Source organism: Microchirus variegatus (assembly GCF_963457635.1).
Source record: "Microchirus variegatus genome assembly, chromosome: 2".
In the NCBI taxonomy this organism is placed as follows: domain Eukaryota; kingdom Metazoa; phylum Chordata; class Actinopteri; order Pleuronectiformes; family Soleidae; genus Microchirus; species Microchirus variegatus.
This window is the reverse complement of record NC_139803.1, coordinates 5,723,523-5,745,778: the sequence shown is the minus strand read 5'-3', so window position 1 is coordinate 5,745,778 and position 22,256 is coordinate 5,723,523. Positions and strand designations below refer to the sequence as shown.

Sequence of the window (22,256 nt, the reverse complement as noted above, 5' to 3'; positions counted from 1 at the left end):
TATGGACTAAGTATTTGGCATCTTAAAGTACTGTATGTTTTTGAATAAGTTATTACAATCCCTGCTGGCGTGTCATGGTCAGGCGTCCATATGTTATATAAGTGCTGGAAAACCATCGCAGTTCACTCGCCGACGAACGACGACGCCGCATCGACGTCCATCGCCCTCCGCTCCGCCTCGCTGAGTCTAAACGGCGATCCCGCGCTGCAGCCGCTGTAGTCTCCAGACGACGACGGCGTCGGCGCGCTGAAGGTGGAGCTCCGCTGCCGACCTTTGACCCCGGAGCCGGACTGAGCCTCCTTTAACTTGCGGGCCAGGATGTTCCTCTGGATGGGCGACGGCCCGCGGCGGTTCCAGTTCTGCTCGGCGCGCTCCGCTCGCTCTATGCCCAGCTGGTTCGCGCCAAGTCCGGAGGCTGGACCCCCGATGCCCGAGACGCCCTCTTTAGCTCCTCTGTCGTGCTCGGCGCTCCTCTGCCTCTCTTGAGACGCCCCAGTGTGTTTGAGCTCACTGACGGACGTCGGTCTGGGTTTAGTCCACTCTGAAGGCCCGTGCTCTGGGATGGGGTGATTGTGATACGGCTGCCTCTCCCATCCTCCTCTGGTCCAACTGCTTCCCTCGGGTAGAGTCCGAGATCCCACCTGAAAAGGAAAATGCATATGCGTTTGTTAAACTTGTTAAAAAAAAGTGCTGACGTAGAGCAGACGGAGATCAAACCTGGGTCATGCTGCGCTCTCTGAAGTATCTGGACTGTGCCGACTGTGGACTCTGGTGTTTGCTGTCGTTGAAGCTGGAGGTCCGGCGGAAATGTGGATTCTTGTGATTGAGGACGTCACCTGCTAACCCGCTCCTCTCCACCATCTCCACCCACTGGGCGGTGCGGTCGCGCCGTTTTGAACTCGCAGACACGGGAGGCGCCAAGGCGACGTCCGCTCTGGGACTCGGTCTCTCTGAAGTCTGCGACGCCGGCTCGGAAAAGGCAGCGGCGATACGGAAACGACCGTGGTTGATGTCGTCCAGGGCAGAGTGAGTGAATCCAGCCGGAGAAGGAATGGGCGACGAAGCGGTGGGTAAAGCGGACGTCTCCGTCACGACGTCGTGGACCGGGCTTGAAGAGACGTGGTAGAGCTGCGTGGCCTCCTTTAAGCCTTTCTTTTTCATTTCCTTCAGCTGCTGCTGAGCCAGTCTGTACCTGCACATTCACAGTTATTATATCATTATTTACATTTCTGGGCACAGGATGTGTTTGGAAAAGATACTGATGTTAGAAAACGTACCCGAATGAAGGCGGCAGCATCTTCTGACCTGTGGGAGACAGCCTCTCTGGGTCCTGTGGCAGAGGTGGGACCACGGTCTGCGGCAGAGGCTGACTGCCCAGGAAAGGGCCGTCTTTCTGGGCTATACCCACGTCCGTGCTCCCCGGTTTCCCGTGGCCGTCCGTCAGACTGGGTCTCTGGAGGCTGTGTCCACAGATGGAGGCCTCGTCAGAGAGCTTGCGTCCCCCAGGGGAATGTGCGGAGCCTCTGCGGACCGAGCTGCACTGAGGCGTCCGGCAGACTTTTCTCCACACGGTCAACGACGGTGGCGAAAATCACAGCCAGACAGAGGGAGATCCCGGCCACGACGACCATGTTGCCACCCAGAGGTGCACCGCCGATCATTATAGGAGGGAGGGACGGAGAAGGACCGGGCAGAACTGTGGACAAAGAGGAGATGTATAGAGTTTGCATGTTTGGATTTGTTCAAATATGATTTCTAGTCGAGACAAGAAGAAGATATAAAGCAGGGGTTCTCAAAGTTTTGATACCTGAGGGCCAATTTAGGAACCCAACATTGGGCTGAGGGCCGCCAAAGGGAAAAAAAAAGAAAAAAAACTGAAAGAAATCCCATTTGTAATAACTATGGCGTCCAAAATTTGACAAAACCGACATACTATACTACGTCATCCAAAATGTGACTTTCTTTTCTTTTTTAAATTTTTGGTCCAAAATTTGACAAAAATGTCATACTGTACTATGTTCAAAATTTTACACTTTTTTGGGGAAAACAGTTTTTGGTCCAAAATTTGACAAAAACGTTGTACAATACTATGTCGTCCCAAATTTGAATATTTTTTTTCAAAAAAAAAATTTGGTCCAAAATTTGACAAAAATGTCACTATGTCATCCAGTAATTACAGTTGTACAGTTTACACTCTTTGGTCTGTATCCAGTAATGTCCAATAAACATTTAACAAGCTTAGTAGCTCCTGGATTAAAACTATCAACTGTAATTCATTGCGGGGCCGCCAGAAATGTTTCTGCGGGCCGCCATTGGCCCGCAGGCCACACTTTGAGGACCAATGCTTTAAAGGGATACTTATACCGATTTGAATGTGGCTTTGTATTGCTAGAATAGCAGTAGTATTTTTTAGAAAATGTGCTTCCCTCCCTCAGTTTTTCACTGAGTTGTAAAAAAATCTGTTTTCCATTTTCAACATTTGCCCTACTGTGATGCAAAACGCGTCATTTGACTCACAGTCACTGGCCGCACTTTGAGAACCAATGATATAAAGGGAATAACCAGCACCAACCAGCGCACTCCTCCAGCGAGCACATGGACTGTTCCTTCACCATGCCAGTGCACTGCATCCTTCCCACGCTCGAGGGCAGCAAACACTCCCGTGTTCGTTCCCTCACGCCATCTCCACAGCTCACGCTGCACACAGTCCACGGCTGCCAGGGCCCCCATGACTCTGCGGGGAATCGGATGTTAAATAAATGCTTCATATGAGATAAATGCCACAACCGGAGCTCACCTTCTCTCCTGTGAACCACCAAACACATCTGCGCCGGACTCGGCGAGCGACTGAAGTTGAAAACGAAGCGGAAGCAGTACTTGTTCCTGCCCGGCTCGAACACGGAGCAGTTGAACTCGGTCTCGTTCTCCCCCTGCGTCAGCCAGTTAAAGGCCAGCGGAGGAGACGACGGCTCCATCGGTGCCGTTCCACCTGCTCCGGCGGAGACGGCGGCGTCCTTGTACAGCAACACTTTCCCGCTGACGTGGACGCACGGCGGCGCGATCAGCTTCACCGCCACGGCGCCTACGCAGCCGCTCTTGTGAGCGTTGGCGTCGGCCACCTGCAGTTTGTAGGAGAAGACGCGCGACGGGTAGAGCGGCCCCGAGCTCTTCACCTCCCGCGACGCGTGCGGAGAATGCAGGGCCACGCGGATGAAGTCCCTCTCCGTGAAGGGGAAGGCGCACGGCAGCGCCACGCTCTGCGAGCGCACGGGCTCGACCGGGCGTCGCGTGCGAGCTCGGACTTTGTCGATGCTGTTTCGTCCGATCTGGTTGTGCTCCACGTAGCTGACCTCCAGGAAGAGAGCCGAGTCCAGGCCGTGGGAACAAGCCTGGAAGTACTCACTGGTGGAGATTCTGACCTGGTGTGAGACACGAGAAGAAGAAACATAAAACATCTTCCTGCAGCGCAGTGAAAGTGTGCAGAGTGAAAAATCTTGCCTGAAAAGATCCTAAGCGGTTTCCATCCCTCTCCACTGCGATGTGAAAGGTCGGCCACTGCACCTGCAGTTCTGAACTCCACCACCAGGTGGTGCTCTCTGTGCTGTTAGCCGGAGAGACAGCGGTGGTGCTGGTGTGCCTCAGCAGGAACCTGAAAGTCCCCGCGTACAGGAAGCAGGAGCAGTCGAACTCCACCCGACCTGACAGCGGGTTGTTGGGTAGAATCCTGGTCTGGAGGGTGGTGTTAGTGTCGGTGTTGATCAGAGAGAGGCTGGTGTTGCCCACACTGCTGCTGCTGCTGCTGTTGGTGGGTTTGATGCTGAACTCCACAAACACACTGGCGTTACTGAGGGCCACGTGGAGCGAGGGCCAGATACTCAGCCCTGCAACAGCTACGACACAGAAGATGCAGAGCAGGGCTGTCAAACTCATTTTCACTGAGGGCCAGATGTAACGGTCATAAAGAATAAATGTAACTAAATGTAACCAAATATAATGCAAAATAAAGGTAGCTACTCTGTAACATTTTGCTAAATAACTTTCTGTATTTATTACTTATTCAATTTCACTCGTCGCATGATGCGTATACAATGATACACTCCGATCTAGTGGCGGGGTGCCGTCACTTTGCGGGTAACGCAATAGCCGTGCATTGTGGGAAATGTAGTTTATGGTCAATGCACGCCTTAAAGGGACACTGTGTAGTATTTATGGGTTTATATGACCCTAGTCGCTGTATAATAGTTTTTGTTTCATTTTCGTAGTGTTTCAAAAAGTCATGTAAAAGAACGTGGTCGCGGGCCGCGGTTGCATAGCCACTGTTAGCAGCGAGACGCCATGTTTCTCCCGGAGCCTGTAAGGACAAACGCGAGAGAACAAATCAAGCGTCTCTTTACTTGTAGCAGGAAGTCCCGCCTCCACTCTCTCCGCTTCGTCTGCTACGGCCGCGGTAGCTCCGCGCTCTCCCTCGCCTCACGAACCTCATCTGCTGACACGGAGAAAGACGACGAGGACGACATTTGACCGGATGAGGACACCGTAGCGATCAGGGAAGGGAGGGGGTGAGCGTGATCTCCTCTAGATGGCACTATAAACTACTTACTTCACCTTTAAAGCAGCATAGACCTATTTTAACACAGATTTTTAAGACCAATTAATCACTCGTGGGGCCACATAAAATGACATGGCGGGCCACATCTGGCCCCCGGGCCTTGAGTTTGACACGTGTGATGTAGAAGCATATAGTGATGCACGATTTAAATAAGCACACATCAGGAGAAGGGCAGCACATTGTTTTGAACAGCTATTGTGTGTGTGTGCACTGTGTACGACGTAAATCCTATTGTGTAACACTCCACATCCTCCCAATACAAAGAGGGTGTGGGGGAAAGGAAGGGGCTGAGAGTTCGTCGCCCTCTTCACTCCTCAGGCCTTTTCCCCCCTTCTACCCCATCTCCTCTACCTCGTTTGTGGACTTGATGAGATCTAAATGTACAAATCAGTGACTCAAACATTCAGTATATGTATGGTATATATGTAACCACGCTCACCGTATCCCATGAGCGCCAGCAGGACGGGCAGCAGAGACGCAGCCTGTGGCATTCCGAAAGTCTGTGCCTCTGTTTAGTCGCACACCTCATGACCGTTCCTCGTCCAACCGACACCTCTCACCTCTGCAAAGAAAGAGAAAGAGAAACGTCACGAAATAAACATCTACGACACTTTTCCAAGGAATGAAAAACAGGAAGCTGTGAGAGTGTAACGCTGGGGTCGTGACTTTTCTACATTTACACTTTTTCCCTCCGCCTTCACAGAGGGTGAGGAGTGAGTTCCCCTTTAGTTTTTGTTATGTTTTTATATCACAATCGGCTTCTGAATGTGTGTAGTAACGGTAACCAGTAACAAACAAACACAAACAAACACACAGACACAGTGAAATACTGACCACCATGAAGTAGCAGACCTTGTATTTGTTCTTAAATTATGTTAATCTGTCAATGCAGAGTCTAAACCAGTTATTCTACAGGTTTATTTTGAATTACTTAAAACTCAAAAGTATCTGCTATAGGACTATATATATATATATGTATGTATATATGTATATATATATGTATGTATATATGTATATATATGTATGTATGTATATATATGTATGTATGTATGTATGTATGTATGTATGTATGTATATATATGTATGTGAATATATATGTATGTATGTATATATATATGTATGTATATATATGTATATATATGTATGCATATATATATATATGTATATATGTATATATATATGTATGTATATATAAATATATGTCGAAAAACAAGGACACTTGAGTGTTTTTGAGGATGTTGATTGTAGTAAATTTCCATTATCTGGAGGTTGTGGGTTCAAGTGAGCTACTTGAAAAATACATGTTTGCCAAAACATTCTCCTCGTGAATAACTGATGATCTTATTTAAGATTCTTGAGTTTCACAAGTTAAAATCTTCACAATAATCATTTGTTATTATATTTGGTAACAACTTTATGTTACTTAGGTTTTTGTAATATTTTTTTGTTGGTAACTAATTAAAGAAGTCATTAGTTTCTGTAACATTAGTGACAAACATGTGTAACATTACAGCATTTTGTAACATTAGTGAAGTTTTGTGTAACTTTAATAATGCTCCATCTGTTTCCTCTGCATCCATGAATACATGGACACATTTTCTGAAAGCTTATGGACAAAAACAAAGAAAGTAATACACATATATATCAATCTATATATAGAATAAACACGGAATGAAGTCCAAACATGATTTGGAACAGAACCTGCGCATCGCAGCAGTGTCAGTTCTAATACTTTACGCGAAAGTTAAACGCACAAAAGTCCTGAATTAACTTATAGTCTTTGTTCTATAAATAAAAAAGGAGAAAACAAATCTTTTTCAAACTCACATTTCCTGCAGACTCCACGCTCTCCTCTGTTCCGGCAGAGCAGAGAAAGCACAGCAGCCGTGGATCCTCCATGCGTCCACGACGCGTCAGACCAACTGTGGCACTGACGCGCGCTCACTGCAGTTAGCGCACAGTCACCAGCAGGGCGTCATGATACCCCAGGAACTGTGCGCCAGTTTAAAGTGACCCTGTCTGTCATACAGCTGTTCATAATCTGCACTTAATCTGAGATACAGATCCATGATAAACAGTTATCACCTCACATTTAACCCCCAAAACAACATTTTTGAACCACTTATGTTTATTTTTTTCTTACAAAACAATAGTGAAATAACACACAGTGATTGGAGAAAAGTCAAGTCAGTGTCATATGTTCATGTTGCCATATTTATATTTAAGTGCTGTGATTGACAGCTGCATGTACACAGTCATACTTTGAGTCACACAAACTGAGGAAAGTCAAAGTCACCATTTAATAAACATTAAGATTTGATCTCATAGTAAATCAGTCCATCTTAGCAGGTGAGAACAAGACACATGGACAAACATGTCTTGAATTATTACATGGATACAAAAGGTAAGTAAATAATGTGTCAAATTAATTTCAATATACAATAATTCTTGCATATTAGGGTCAAAATGATATTCCTGAGATATCACGTTTACGAGAATGGCATGTCTGAAGGTTTAATGCCGAGCATGAATCTCAAATGATTATTCTCAGACGTGGCCTGACTTCAGCTCTCACGATTCCCGCGAGCGAATTAAATGAATCTACTGTCAGTGAGCCACATGGCAGGGTAATCTAATCCGCCGTCGCTCTGCAGACATTTATTCTCCTTCACCAGAGAGAAAACAGGAAGCTACTCTGCAGACGAAACACTGTTCACTGCTCAGCTCGACTTGTTTTATTATCTGTATCGCTGTGACATAGTTACATAGTTTAATTATGTTATTCCTCCACCGGCTGTAACCAGTTCAAAGTACGTCGATCTATCCATTGTTCTTTTAATGATACATATATAACTACTTCTTTATCAGACAGAAGAGCTGTTCCTTTATATTTTATTTTGAAAAATGTCCTGTATGATCTTTCACTAACTTACTTAAATGTAACCAAAGATCACACTGTACGACCATTAGAGCAAATGATTGTAGTACAGATAATTATAAAAGACAAAGCATGAAAGCACCAGGCAGCAGAAACAGTGATTTTGTTGTATTTTATCTCAGTGTGTAGCGCAAAGAACAGCCGACGCTCTACTCAAAGAGGTTTGGGTAGAATCTCAAACCCTCGACAGAGTCGTCTCTGCACAGGTGACCCATCTTCTCAGCCAGCAACAACCTGCAGATGAGGGAGGGACAGTGACTAACTGCAAAACTATATCAATAAATGAATGAATGAAGCAAAAAAGTGAGAGACTTAACGTACCGTTCTTTAGAGAGAAGAACAGAAAGACCCAAGAGCTTTGCAAACTCCTCTGCGGTCAGGGAACCTTTATCTGTCACCTGAAGAAGAGAAGAAAGAGTAATTGGTGTCGCTGTAGATTCTTTAATATGTGTTTAGTGTAAGACGTGAGCATTTTGCTGTGGAGAGCTTACGCTGTCCAGTGCTGAGGCGATCATTTCCTCTTCACTGTGAGACTGCAGCTGCACCACCATCACGCCACTGTCAAACACACGCATCCTACACAAGACGTGTAGAGATAATGTGGTCAACGGTGAGCTTTAATGAAAGCCAAAAAATGCTCCGCACAGTTCGAGGAGACGAGTCGAAGGCAGAGCACGGAAACGGGTCAGTGTTTCTGTGACAGGAAATGACAGCTGCAGAGGGCTGGACACCACCACCAACAACAGGAAGCCAGGCAGGAAGAGCCTGGCCTGTATGGAGCAGGCTTTTACCCGAAGGCCGGGCCTATATGGCTTAGAAATGTTATCTCGATATGTTTAGGCTGCATCTCGATATAATATTAAAGGGCCCATATTGTGCAAAACCAACTTAATAACATTTTAGTACTTATATTTGGGACTCAGGGGGCCATACCAGTCCCCAAAATGTGAAAAAACAAGACTCAGTCATGTTTTAGTGGTTCCAGTCTAAGTATAGGCGATAAAACACTCGATGTTTAAACCTCCCGCGGAATTACGACATAGCGAGCATTTCACCGTGAATGTTGGCACCCCGCCAGGCAGAGTACTTCACAGCTCCACCGTAGCTCATACTTGTCCCTGTGAAATACGAGAGTGCAGGCGAGGGAGGAAGAGTGGCTGCACAGCGGAGCACAGTGTTTTACACAAACTGGATTTGTGTGTCCAGTGGATATATTTTATTTATGAAAAAAATGTTCACAAGCTTCACAAGCCCTTTGTTGTTGATCATGTATGTAAATTCCTATGCTAGAAAAACACCTTGAATGCACCAGTTACGTGCCGCTGCAGTTAACGCGTGACATGTGTGGATCAATAATATGAAGAGCACGCGTTTGAAAGCACTGCAGAAAGATGTAGATGTTGTCCTACATTTCTTCTCAACCAAAGGCTGCCTTTCTCTCGTGTTTCCACGTTCTCTCCTCATTATTGATCCACACACGTCACTTGCAGCTGCAGTAACACTGGTGCATTCAAGGTGTTTTTCTAGCATAGGAATTTACATACGCGGCGCATTAATCGTTTTTCTTCGATTCTAGTGTTTTTATGATCGCGAGAAGCCAAAATCGTGGTCCCTCTATGCATTACGGTGAAACGCAGTAACAACGGCTAAACGGACATTACTATGGGGTATATGGAGCGACGGTTGTGACGACGCTGCATGACAATAGGTGATAAGTGGCGACAGTATGGCTGTGGATAGTAGGTTAGATCGACACTCCCCTGGAAGCAGTGGATGTGTGTTTACCTGGGTCTCATTCACATGTAAATGACCAGGCACAAAACCGAGCATTCTGAAAAGGGCTGTTTTGGCAGGTTATTGAACTGCTATTGTGCTTCATCCTTATGATATTTTGACTAAAGCATGACACAGACATGTTCATTAGGGCATCAGGACCTAGTTTAACTTGGGGTAATAGGGTATAATATGGGCTCTCCTGTTTCTCCTGGGGCTCATGAGAAGATGTTTTTGAGAAGCGTGACTCACCTCACTGGCAGCTTCAGTGACTCAAACATCTTGCAGGCGTTCAGCAAATCCTCTGGAGATAAAAGCTACAGAAAAGGGTTAAAACAAGCTCAGCGTCTGACAGATTGACAGAATATTATCGTTAAAGAGATGCACAGACTCCATTACCTCCATCCCTCGCGCGCGGTTGACCAGACAGTAAACCTCAGTGAGAGCCATCATGCCGCCACGCTCCTGAGAGTAAGGGCATATTTAGAGGACGTGCATGATCTTAACACTGTGTAGACGACACACATACGTTCACATCTACCTCCAGAGGGGCCTGTAGCATGTCGCCCAGCTGCTTGGCCAGCTGCAAGTGGTAATGTGTGCCCGATCCATGCGTTTCCCTCGTGACGGGGTTAGCTATGCCCATGCTCAGGAGGTAGGACTTGAAACGGATCGTCTGTAAAGCAAAGGAAAACCGAGATAGAGTGTGTGAGAATGAATCTTTTTCATGTGTGTAGTAAGTTTCTGTGGCCGTCTCCGCTGGTCGTGTTCTTACCTCGTCTTCGGAGATGTCTCCCTGCTTGTCTTTGATCTTGTTGGCTATAGACCTGGACAGCTCCACCATCTCCTTCGCCTGTGAGTTGTGGCGGTTAAACAAACACGCGTGATATAAATACTTCACTATAAGGAATATGAGGACAAATGAAGTGTTATTTACCTTGACCATCAGCTTACTGAGGTCCTCGAAGGCCTGAAAAGGAGACCAAATGTCAAACAGCGTCCCGAATTATCTTCAATTACATAAACCACAAACCTCGTGGCTGCAGCTGAAATTCAAACATCGTTCCAAGCTGTCCCCTTATCATGAATGATGTTTACTTTAACTGTCAAATACGTGTAAATCTTTTCCCAAAGCGTCCAACAGCTCTTGTATCAACACATAATTCCATGGTTGATTGATGAGCTTCAGCAGTGGACAGATCCATTTCAAACCAGCTCCAGTAAATAACAACGGTTATTTATTGGCACATTCAGAGGAAACCATTCTGTATTCTCAGAATCGTCACAGTCAAGCTACAATACTTGATATAATGACAGTTTAGAGTGGCATCAACAAGTATTTCAGTCTTCTCAGTTCATAGTACCTCTGAAATGTTTTTGTCTGTTTCTTTCCTCCTCTCCTGTATCTTCCTCTCGATGCCGACAATCCCCACCGCTCGTGTCTTTCCTGTCTACGCGACCATAGCGGAAAGAAAAACACATGCATGTAGTGAGGCACACCAGGAACTGATGATAGGATGACAGGCTGTGAAGGATAAGAGGCGTCAAACAGTGAAGGTTTACCGAACAAGCTGCAGTCTTTTAAATTTCCAGGACAAAAATCACTTTTGATTTTGCTGCATTTTGTCTCAAATGTAATGTAATCTGTTTTAGAGATTTGTGCACTCATGACTGAGTGAATCAGCCTTCTCAAAATGTAAATTGCTTCTGTAAATCTGAGGGATAAACACAGTTTAATATGATTTTGATACACAGTACAATAATACTAATAATGCAGAATAATTTTTGAAAGGTAGTTAAAAAAAACAAACCGCTCACAATAAAGACAAAATATGAAGTGACAACACTGCCATCCTGTGGATCACAATGTTAAATATCTAGTGTTCAGTGGCAGAACTAATTCCCATAAATAAACGTCTGACATCTTAGACAAAATTTAAGAGCAGATGAGTAGAGACCTGAGTGCCAGATCCTGTGGGGATGGGCTGTGAGGCTGGTGTACTCTCCCATCTCTTTTGGGTCATTTCCTCCGTTAGCCTCCTGTAAAACTGCATGCAAATGGCATCAAGAGTTCAGTTCCACCAGGAATCAAACAGCCAGTCTATATGCATATAATGACATAGTTATTTTTGAAACTACCTCAATCTGTCCATGTTCTTTAAAGGACAGCTTAATGTAGGAGTACTTGCTGTGTTGGTAAGGACCTGGCTCCTTGTTAGCAGGGTTTGGATGCAGGTGAATAATGATTTTTGCACTGCAGAATAAGAGAAACCAATTGAGATTTTCTTAATTGAAATGTGCACCTGCATATTTTTTTTCACATTTAATGTTCTTTGGAACTGACCTCTTCCCTATTCCTGCAGCCTGCTCTTCAAAGTAGATGATCTGTGACAAGGGCATAGCCAGGCAGCATTCCTAGGAGATGCACAGAGGTTACCACGGGAGTCGGTACACAAAGTGGAAACTGGCACCGATCCGTGCAGTAAACATGTTTGTAAGCAGTTGTGTTTCCTGCCATCTTACATGATTCTTTACGTCCCTCCAGATCAGCCGATGTGTGCTCAACAAGGCGGCTCCAACATCCAGCTTGGCCTGATACAATGACGGAGAAAGATGTCATGTGAACATGTACTACACGTTGTAGTGAGTGTGCATTACACATTCAAGCCCCTAAAACCACAACGATCAAATGCAAAAGGAAGTTGTTGATGTGCAATAACAGTGTTGTAATAAGTACAATAATACTGTGTTGATTAGTGTGTTACTTCCTGGTTCCACACGGCATTGCAGCCTTCACAATACATGGGTACACATTGATTTGTTTCCAGGTCAAATTCTTGTATTGAAGTGTTGGTGCTTTTAAATGATTCTTATGATATTGTTATTAAATGCCTTTTGGGTTTTAAATGCACATTTGAGGTTGTCCAAAACGCAATTTTATCGTGCTTCACAATAACAATCAAGTGTTTAAAATCTACTATGACTCATCTGAAGGCTGTCGTCTCTTTAACGACACAGTTATTATTGCTGTATTACTCAACTTTCTTAGTGTTGAGTGGAAGTTTAAGCAGGTTTGGAATCAAGCTACAAACTTGGCTAACAGAGAGGAAAACTCTACCTTATCGTCGCCATCGTACAGTCTCACACCTCGTTGTTGAATCACTAAGGTTTCGTTTATCTCCAAGAGTCCGCTTGACCACGAAAAACGGTCCATAATCTCAGAAAGAACAGATTATTTCTTATTCTATTGCGCCGCTGAGACGAAATTCATATTTACTTCTGGTAAACTGTCCAACCTTCGCCTGACACTGCCTGCACAGAAACAGTAAAATAAACCCCCCCAAAAATATATGACTTCAATTTAAGTCAGACAAAATATTATTTTAACTACAAAATATCTCTATATACGTATAAAATCACCCACGTCAAAATTAATTATGTTGTTTTAACCTAAAGTGGCACACAGTGCTTTTTCTGACAGGTCAGCTCAGAGGGGTCCTTTCTGGATGTTGACGCTACTAGCGCCAGGCAGCTGTCAGTAGCTAGCCACAGTGCTATGTTACTTATCCTCTGAGTATTTAAGCTAAATTATTTTTGCTACTCTCCAACTTAGAGAGCGAATATCACCAGTTTAAGATTTGAAATACGCTTGGGCGAAAACATGCTCGGATATTTTCTCCGCATTGTCTATTGTGGTTTTGTTGAGCCGTGTGCAGAACTGCGGTAGCTGGAGCTAGCTGTTAGCTTGTTGTTAGCTGCGAACAGATCAGCTGCGGACTTCTTCTCTTGCTCGGAAGAAAAGCTTTTGTTCACAGGCGGAAAGTTGTATGGTGAAGGGCTGTGAATGTTATTAAAGCGTTATTATGAAGTTGATTATTCAGAGCTAATATTTGTTGGTTTATTAGTGATGGTGTCAGTGCACTATGAATGGACCGGTAACGTTGCACCAGCAACAAAGTATTTAGAGTCGCCCGAATGCATTTGATCTCCAACTGCATCATCTAATTTGTTTGTTAAAGTACAGTAACAAAGTGCGTGTTATAACAAAAAAAGCATTGTCAAAGAGCCTTTGAGTCCGCTGACATGGATAAAAAATCGTTTGACATCGTCTTGGACGAAATAAGAAAGGTAAAAGTCCATTATAACCAATAATATGTCAATGATTTGGATGTAAAAATTGTGTAAACCTCATGGTTTTTGTTATTCCTATTCTGTGTTGCAGTGCGTCCTGACAGACCAGCGCATCAAAGCCATAGAGCAGGTGCATGGATATTTCTCCAGTGAGCAGGTAACGGTTTAAAGTGTGACACTATCGTGTGATGTTTACCTCTGTTTAACACACTAGATCAGGGGTCTGCAACCTGCGGCTCTAGAGCCACATGTGGCTCTTCAGCCACTCTGCAGTGGCTCATTGTAGCTTTAGAGAACAAGGCGACAAATACAAGTATATTAATATGTTGTGCAACACATCCAATGTCGAAGTAAAATGCAATATTAAGTACACATGTGGATGTCCTGTCCATCTTTGGATCCACATGCCTTTTTCTCAAGTATGAACGACACACAATCTGAATGTTTGCTTAATTTATTTCAAAGTGGGTTCATTTTAATTTCAATAATTTGTCACAAACAATGAAACAATGGAAGAACTAGGTATACATTAATGTGTGTTTTATTTTTGCTCCACTTTATAAGAGGCTGGGTATAAACTGAACATTTTGTAGTTCATAAAGTTCATAAATGAAAAGAACTATTGCTCTTTTATGTATTATAGCTGCATGAAAACCTTTATTCCTGTTATTATCTTCATTTTGTTGGTTGTTTTGTGGCTCCAAATGAATTTTATTTGGGTGGAGCGGTGACAAAAATGGCTATTTTCATCCTAAAGGTTGCAGACCCCTGCAAAAGATACACAGGGCTCCCTCAATAAGTTTGTCCTGAACTATTGTCAAGAACCCAGGGGTCGTGATTGCTTTTTCCTTGTGTTTATGTGGCCCTTTCTCAATACTCAAGTATGCAAATACATACTTGCATACTTGAGAAGTACGGAAGTACACAAGTACGGAAGTACACAAGTACGGAAGTACACAAGTACGGAAGTACACAAGTACGGAAGTACACAAGTACGGAAGTACACAAGTACGGAAGTACACAAGTACGATCTCTTCAATTGGAACAGCAGTGTACTTCCTTGTTCTGCTGCCTCATTACCGCCACCTAGAGTGGGTCATGCTAAATGCATATATATTTTTCTCTAACGTACATAGCAAAAATATTCTTAAGAAACTTGATGTTGGCATCATGTTGCAGGTTTGAAATATTGAGCAGAATTTATTGTAAGAAAAATTATACAGCATTGCGTGGAAAATAGTCAGATTACAGCAGCGTCTATTTTCCGAGCGATGCTGAATCATTTTTCTTACCCTCAGCTTCCACCGAGACACATTCAATCAAACATGCACACCTGCAACCCATCTCGCACTCACATGCAGACACATACGCCCAAGAAAAAAGCAGTCATGACCCTGGGGTCGTACAATAACTAATAATAAACATATATTAAATATCAAAAAATAGATCTACCTTACACCCAATGCAAAAAAAACCCCATGCACATTGCAGGTAATGGAGATCCTGAAGTACTTCTCGTGGGCTGAGCCTCAGATCAAAGCAGTTAAAGCTCTGCAGCATGTAAGTAACAAGAATAACGTCTTCAGAACAGAATCAAGAGGAGGAGAATTGTGTGTAAAATTGTCATCTCTCATTCTTTTGCCTTCAGAAAATGGTCGCTATCCCTACGACCAAAGTTGCAAATATCCTGAATTGCTTCACTTTCTCTAAAGACCGACTGGTTGTTTTGGAATTGATCGCTTTGTGAGTAAAAGTTGGACATCTAGACATCAGATGCTGTGTTGAAATGTCAGTGCTGTTGGTTTATTCTGTCGTCAATTACTGGCTCTCTCTGTTTTTTCTGCACAGGAATATTTCAGATGCTCAGAATTATCGTCCTGTGGAGGATCTGTTTCGCATACACTTGTCTGAGAAGAAGCGAGCTCGCAGGATACTGGAGCAAGTACGTTCATCTCTCAAAATCAGCCATAAAGTCCCAAAAGATAGTTGCGTAGTAATGTAGTCGAAGCATTTTTGCTCTATACTGTATATTACCCATATTATAACACCACATCTGTGTTTTTAGGTGTGTAAAGTCGGCTGTAAGGCTCCTGTTGCCATGATCTCCTCCTGTGGTATGATACCAGGGAACCCATACCCTAAAGGCAGACCCAGCCTGGTCACTGGCACATTCCCTGTAAGTACTGTATAAATAAGCAGCACTCAATTACAATGAACTTTCCTGACAGCACCATGATCCTGACAGAAAATACTGGTTTGTTTTGATTTATTTTGAAAATGTGTTCACAGGGAATTCCCCCCGCGAAAAAGGAAGCAGAGAAGAAAGACGATGCATCGAACAGTGCGGAGGGCAAAGGCATTTCCTCCCGTATAATTGGACCCTTCAAACCTGTAAGCTCACGAATGGAATCACTCACTTGGGATGATGCAATAGTGATAGTGAGGAATCATATGACTGTGTGACAAGGCATCACATGATGATTAAACTTCAAGCCTTGTTGTGTAAACTCATGATAGACAGCATCATGGAAAATCACTAAAAGGAAGGAATCTTCATATCTTGATGACCAACATGTCAAGTGCCACAGAGAGGCCATAATGTTACGAAATGTCTGCATGTCTCATGTAGGTTTATTTTCCAGCCTGTTATGCAGTTATTTAAAAAAAAAAAAACATCAGTGACCTATTATTTAGAAAAACCACGTGAGTAAAGTTTTGAGGAAGGAAGGGTGCGAGTTACCTCGTGATGATTTGGAAGTTTCACTCTTATTTTGTCGGTGTACGTTGATAAATCCTGGACTTTAAGACACTGAATATATGACAGTTATTATTGCTTTAAAGATAGACAAGTGTTTCTCGCTATTTAGTGCAGCCAGAATATTCACTCTCGAGACTCTTTGAAAATGTGAAAATGATGTCTGTTGGATTCACAAATAACCTTTTTAATATTCTTTCAGTGTAATCCATGATATAAATGATGTATAAGTTTCTTTGTAAAAATCTGTGAGAGTTATTGATCCTCAATCCATTAGTTTCAATTTGTGGTATTTTCAGTTTTAAAGATCGCACAGAAATTTTAAAAGCTTATTTATAGGCTTAGTAGGATAGTGACACATTTGGAGAAACACCATAATGAGACAAAACTTGCTAATTATTTATATCTTTGTGTGTGTGTGTTTTTTTTAACCCCCCTTCAGTTTCCGTCAACCTACAACCCTCATCGGCCCGTGCCCTACCCGATACCGCCGTGCCGACCCCATGCAACCATCGCTCCAAGTAAGAAAATAACCCTTACAAACACTTTTCCCTCCCTGTTTCTGCTCTGAACATCATCAAACAATTAAAAACACACAATTATGTCGAGTTCTAATGAATTATAATAACTGACAAATTCACGATTCTGCTCTGTCAGGCATGGTTTTGTGACGTCCACATGGTTGAGGTGTAGTTGGTGGTGTGTGTGTGTGGGGGGGGGGGTCGGGTGGTTTGTGTTTGATTCTTACACGTGTGTGTGTGTGTGTGTGTGAGTGTGTGTGGTGGACACTGTTAATGTTTGCCACTGCTACTCAGGTGCGTACAACAACGCAGGTCTTGTTTCTGTGGGAGGGGTTATAACGGCCACTGTGGCCCCTCCCCCCTACAACTCCGCCCACAAAGTAGCAGGTAATGACTCAATGGAAATGATTTTTTTTTTACGCACGCTTGTGTGTGTGTGACTGAGTGACTGAGAAAAGGCGCTCCCACCCTGAATCTTGCTGCCCTACCTTCTGGCATGCTGCTTCCCTTCACCTCCTTATCAGAGGTGAAGAAGTCTGCTTACACAGAGTGACCAGAAACACACAACACACTGTCGATTTCATCATCTCCAATACAACAGCTCAGTAATTTCGAAGGTGTTGTATTGCGTCACATCTTGTTTTCTGGTCAGTCAGTGTCTTATAGTAAGTATATTATATTATATGGTGAATTTGGTCTTTGGTGATTTCCCCCTTGGCTGGAAATGGCTTCAAACTCATTAATAGTCATGAATCTTTTTTTCTTTCTGGAATCATGCATTGCTTGAGATAACCTAATTGTTTAACGCATCACATTTTTTCCAAGTTTTCACAGTTGAAATACATCTTTTCAGGGCCTTTGGGGAGACGTGTGGTCATAAGCACAAATATTAAACCTTTAATCAAAAAAAAGTAAAGTATTGAAAAATTCCCCCAAAGGTAGAAATAAGACATATTCCAATATTGAAAATGGTGGCGTTTCCATAATAAATAGCAAGCAGAGATGCTCTCTGGCCACTCCTCCGTGCTCTGTCTTTCTTTTATCATTTTTTAAATGTATACGAGTGTGTGTGAAGTTGCTTCTTCCACCAATAACTCGCTCAGCTTCAACACTCGCACTCCTGATCATAAAAATAGTCACTGATTATAATTCCCCATCAGATAATAGTCGTCATGATTTCTGAACACAGTTTGAACTCATTCTGACCCTCTTTTTACTTCCAGGTTATGCCAAACCAGGAAACCCACACCACACCACTCCAGGGGTGAAGAGCGGCCCCCTCCTCATCCCTCATGGATCCATACCTTCTAACCCTGTCCCACCCCAGTCTCCAGCTCAGCAGACTCCCACCACTCCCATCACGCCAGTTTTCCCTGGGAAGGTTCCATCTCACAACCCGAGCGCCCCCTCTCACTCGCCTGCTCCGTCTCCATCAGTCATCAAAGCAGGACCACAGACCCCCGGTGGTCATGCTACACCCACGCCCTCATCTGTCATTAAAGCCCACACACCCACAGGCACCCCGTGTGGCACTCCTGTCCCCGGCAGTGGGGGCTTCTCCTCTTCCCCCTTCCACGCTCTCTCCCGGCCAGGCACCCCCGCCAACTCCCGTAGCAGCTCAGACTCCATGTTGCAGACAAACTCCATGGGTTCAACTCAGCAGAAGCATTTTCCTCATTCCACAGAGCACCAGTCAGGACCCAACTTCTCTGGCCTACAGCCACATACAGGTAACCCCTCTGGGTCAGTGATACGAAGTTACACCCCCTCGGGACCACAGTCCCTCACTCCGAGATCGTCCACTCCAGTCATCCCCAGCTGCTCCACCCCTGGCCCCAGCCCCAAACCCTCTCCAGCTCATTCTGCACAGGCCCAGGCTGCTATTGCTGCAGCTGGGTCACTGAACAGACACACGGGGGGGAGCGGCAGTGGCAGTAACAGCCCCGTGCACTCTGCTTTCAAGGGCGCCTCTCGTTCAGGCACACCATCACTGAGCTCCTTGGTGGTCCCGGGTCCTACACAAGCTGCCCTGGCTCGTTCTCTAGGTCTACCACACTCCTCAGGTTCCCCTCAAGTCTCTCTGCCCAGTCCCGTCCACATGGCCGGCCTCCAAGCTCTGTCCTCCAGCCCAGCTCCCTCTCATTACCCCAGCCTTTCCCATTTCCCCAGTCTGTCGTCATCTCTCCCTCCTGCCTCCATCCCTTCATCCATGTCTGCAATGTCTTCCAACATCAACCTTTCCAACCACGTACCAACCTCCATGTACCCTGGCCTGGCTGCTAACGCTGCTCAGAATGCAGCTTCCCCTTTCGGTCTCGGCCTGACCTCTGCCCCTTCTATATTCCAAGGCCTTCCACCTGGCTCTAGCCCGGGTGCTTTCCCAGGAATGGGTGTGTCAGGGGGGCACGGAGCTGGGAGCCCCGTGTTGTCTTCATTCATGGGACTGTCGGGTGCTGCTCCGTCTTCAGTAGCATCCGTGGCGCCGCTGCAGGCGGCAGCAGCAGCGGCGGCGGCGGCAGCAGCAGCAGCAGGTGTTCCGACATCATCACCAGTTTTACCGGGCTTTGCATCGGCCTTCAGCTCCAACTTTCAGCCAGGGTATGTTCAGCACAGCTCATTGTTATGATTCCATCCTGATGATAAGATTTCCAATCCATCACCTGAAATGCTAGATTACAATCGTTAACTGTGAGCTTTGTCAGAACTCGTGATGTTGATTTTTCCATGAACGACAGCGTCATAAAACTGCTTCTCTCCTTTGGATTGTGGGTTATGATAGTGATAAGTTAAGAGGTTGTACCTTCACTGTGCAAAGTCCACTCGTCTGAGGCTGTGTCTCTCGTTATCGATGAGGTCATCTCTTATTACAGCCATATAGTAAACATTATTAGATTGTCAATGAAAATGTATTAGAGGCACTTGAAGTTGGGTTGAAATGTCATGTTTAGAGTGTTCAGTTAACCTCTGCATGTTTTTGGGAAGCAGTTTTATTCAATTATGACACTTTTTTTGGACACTTCTCCATGTTCATGCTGTCTTTACTCGCACAATGTCCCCCTATACATATATGCTTCTTATTAGGTCTAATAACAGGGTTCCTACGCAGAATGGAATTTAATTAGAGTAATTTCCAGGTCTGGATAAGTATGGAAAAAGAGAAAAAAGTATGGAAATAAATGTTAGTGTTGTTTCCAGACTATTATCTCACTTTCTAAAATTTAATATATTAATATAGACAGGAGAGGGCTGGAAATGAGTGAAGGGTTTTAGAACCATTTATTTACATAATAAGTATCTTACAATTGGTATTCAGATGTTTAATATTGACTGAAAACTCCTCCGAAAAGTATTGTGAATTTGAGTCTGGAAAAGTATGGAATTTTGAAATGGAAAATGTGTGGGAACTCTGTAATAATAATAAGTGTGATATGATAAATTCATTTATTAATCGACAGTTATTGTTGTTGTTGTGTATCTTCCAGGATGGGCAGCGGACTCCAGCCTCCAGGGAACAGTGGCTTCCCCAGCCTCCTCTCTTTCCCCGGGGTCCCCGGCTTCTCTCCCTCGGCTTCCTCTGCTGCACTCGGTGGCCTCCACAACCCAGCCATGCAGTCGGCTCTGTTACAGGTACACACACGTATATAAATGATGATATCTGTTATTGTTTGATAAGGTCTGTTGGTTAGAATCTGTGTCTTGTTCCAGGCTCATTCCACAGCCGGGTTAGAGAGCTTCCCTCCTCAGCCCAACAGCTTCACTAACTACCCTCCAGGCCCAGGAAACCCCTTCCCTCTGCAGCCTGGTCTGCACCCTCAGCTGGGCTGGCAGTAAAAAAAAAACCCTTCCCTTGTTGTTTTTTAACGTTTCGGCCTTGAACCAAGACGACACATCAGATAAGAGCGCTTCAGAGCGCTGAGTGTGAGGTGAGGAACACTACCGTGACAAAAACATGACACAGAGAAGTGGGTTATGTTTGTTACATTACCCTTAGTGAAGGAACATGTGTAAATATGAGTTCTTTTGAGGCTGAACCTGGTTTTATTCACATGATCAACTCTGAATGGAATATTGTATTATTACAATAACGTCTTACACACACACACACACACACACACAACAACAGAAGAACGTGAATCTTTTAAAGCCTCTGTATATGTGTGTGTGTGTGTGTGTGTGTGTGTGTGTGTGTGTGTGGGTTTGGCAGCTCCACTCACATTTGTGTTATTTACAGTAAACGCTCATTTGTCGCTGTCGGCAGTCAACTGTGATTCCCATGTTGTTTGTTTACAAAGCTTCTTCTTCTGTTGTTTTTTTTTTTTTACAAATGTGACGGTTTCTGACACACTGTACTCTGATAATGCTAAAAACACACAGGTTAAATCATGAAAATGGACGACTGAGATGCTTCATGAATGCCTTTCATCACAGTGGAAACTGTGATTCCTTTTTATTTTACTGTAAACCCCAGTTTAGTATTTTAACCTATGAAGGTTCTCTTGGAATTGGCGACTTTACAGATGTTGTTTATTACACTGTGCTGCTGTCTGTCTCTTTTTTTCTTCTTGTCTTTGAAACTGTTTTATTGTTTTTGTCAGTAAACTGCTGGTTGCTGTACCTGTCGCTGTCGTCTCCGTTCTGTACACCGACGTAGTTCAAAGGCGGAGAAGTCCTGCGGTTTGCAGAGAGTTGAGGCCCGACAGGTGCATGTGTGTGTGTCTTTTAAAGAGAAGGTTTAATGTTCTTTGTTCTCATGTGTGAGTGCAAAACATTGACATTGAACGCAGTTGTGCAGCATCGCTCACTGAGATGAAGGAAGGAAAAGAGCAAATGGAAAATAATTGGCACTAAACGGTGTCGATCAACCGCAAGGCCCATCGCGAGTGAGGCCATTAATAATTTGTTATTCGAGTCAGAGTAGAGCAAATGTAGACCACACCCTCAAGGCAATTATGCCAGACACAATTTGGTCTTTACACAGGGCTGTGTGTGTATACGGCACGATAATTATCTGAGGAAATCTGGCCGTGACGTGCAAAAAACAGCACAGACACGGATCGAATCTAACGTAGACAATGGAAAGTGAATACTCTGAGCAACAGGTGCAACTGGAGCGTTCATAATCACAGACACTGGCTCTACGATTTCACTCTAATTCTTTTATCCAGCCCCAAAAATCTTCCCTTCTCTCTCCGTCTGCTCATCCGCTCACTGAGTGCTTTAATGTGCTGCTCGTCCCAAGCGTCCGTGATTTATGCATGTTGTCTAATGCGCTGGTGCTGCTCTCGCTGATGTCCGTGAGTCACGAGAGACGACTGGAGTGGACGGTTATTAACGTAGGTCATGTAAAAAGGAAGTTATTTCATGCAACTGGGATATTTACATGTGAAAACAAAGTCATGTGCGCTCAGTTTGATGTGTCCACAGATTCTAGCATCAAGTGAATTTCTCCACTTTATCAATGATCATTATGAACGGAATCCTCATGAATAATATAAGAAAGGAACATATATATATACACTTTGTATGTTC

General features: G+C 44.3%; 3 protein-coding genes across 3 annotated transcripts; 1 reads left to right on the top strand and 2 right to left on the bottom strand.

Annotated features, from left to right (window-relative positions):
* Window positions 1-47: 47 nt before the first annotated feature.
* thsd1 (thrombospondin, type I, domain containing 1) lies at window positions 48-5,108 on the bottom strand. The gene is given in 7 exon segments (XM_083909891.1): window positions 48-641; window positions 718-1,192; window positions 1,278-1,574; window positions 1,576-1,696; window positions 2,573-3,419; window positions 3,499-3,890; window positions 5,049-5,108. Coding segments are annotated over 7 exon segments (2,703 nt in total). The 5' UTR covers window positions 5,101-5,108; the 3' UTR covers window positions 48-122.
* A 2,532-nt stretch (window positions 5,109-7,640) lies between these two features.
* On the bottom strand, window positions 7,641-12,597 carry vps36 (vacuolar protein sorting 36 homolog). Its single transcript, XM_083909903.1, has 14 exons — window positions 12,439-12,597; window positions 11,844-11,912; window positions 11,665-11,735; window positions 11,460-11,574; window positions 11,279-11,368; window positions 10,685-10,771; window positions 10,258-10,290; window positions 10,096-10,173; window positions 9,862-9,996; window positions 9,720-9,785; window positions 9,573-9,637; window positions 8,039-8,123; window positions 7,869-7,945; window positions 7,641-7,781 (listed from the first exon to the last, which is right to left on the bottom strand). Exons 1-14 carry the CDS (start codon window positions 12,532-12,534, stop codon window positions 7,697-7,699), a joined length of 1,152 nt encoding a protein of 383 aa, XP_083766029.1. The 5' UTR covers window positions 12,535-12,597; the 3' UTR covers window positions 7,641-7,696.
* Window positions 12,598-12,857: 260 nt separating this feature from the next.
* On the top strand, window positions 12,858-21,207 carry proser1 (proline and serine rich 1). The gene is made up of 12 exons (XM_083909892.1): window positions 12,858-13,448; window positions 13,543-13,608; window positions 14,943-15,011; window positions 15,100-15,194; window positions 15,300-15,393; window positions 15,517-15,627; window positions 15,741-15,842; window positions 16,649-16,727; window positions 17,022-17,114; window positions 17,951-19,325; window positions 20,210-20,354; window positions 20,433-21,207. The coding sequence occupies exons 1-12, from the start codon at window positions 13,404-13,406 to the stop codon at window positions 20,556-20,558; spliced, it is 2,400 nt and encodes a 799-aa protein (XP_083766018.1). The 5' UTR covers window positions 12,858-13,403; the 3' UTR covers window positions 20,559-21,207.
* The last annotated feature ends 1,049 nt before the right edge of the window (window positions 21,208-22,256 follow it).

Excerpts from the sequence above, each read along its gene's own strand:
- proser1 (XM_083909892.1), top strand. The coding sequence starts at position 13,404 with ATGGATAAAAAATCGTTTGACATCGTCTTGGACGAAATAAGAAAG. Across the intron at positions 17,115-17,950 it reads CTCCGCCCACAAAGTAGCAG|GTTATGCCAAACCAGGAAAC; the intron begins GTAATGACTCAA and ends TTTTACTTCCAG. Across the intron at positions 19,326-20,209 it reads AGCTCCAACTTTCAGCCAGG|GATGGGCAGCGGACTCCAGC; the intron begins GTATGTTCAGCA and ends TGTATCTTCCAG.
- vps36 (XM_083909903.1), bottom strand. The coding sequence starts at position 12,534 with ATGGACCGTTTTTCGTGGTCAAGCGGACTCTTGGAGATAAACGAAACC. Across the intron at positions 11,575-11,664 it reads GCTGCAGGAATAGGGAAGAG|TGCAAAAATCATTATTCACC; the intron begins GTCAGTTCCAAA and ends CTTATTCTGCAG. Across the intron at positions 9,786-9,861 it reads TGCTACAGGCCCCTCTGGAG|GAGCGTGGCGGCATGATGGC; the intron begins GTAGATGTGAAC and ends CCTTACTCTCAG.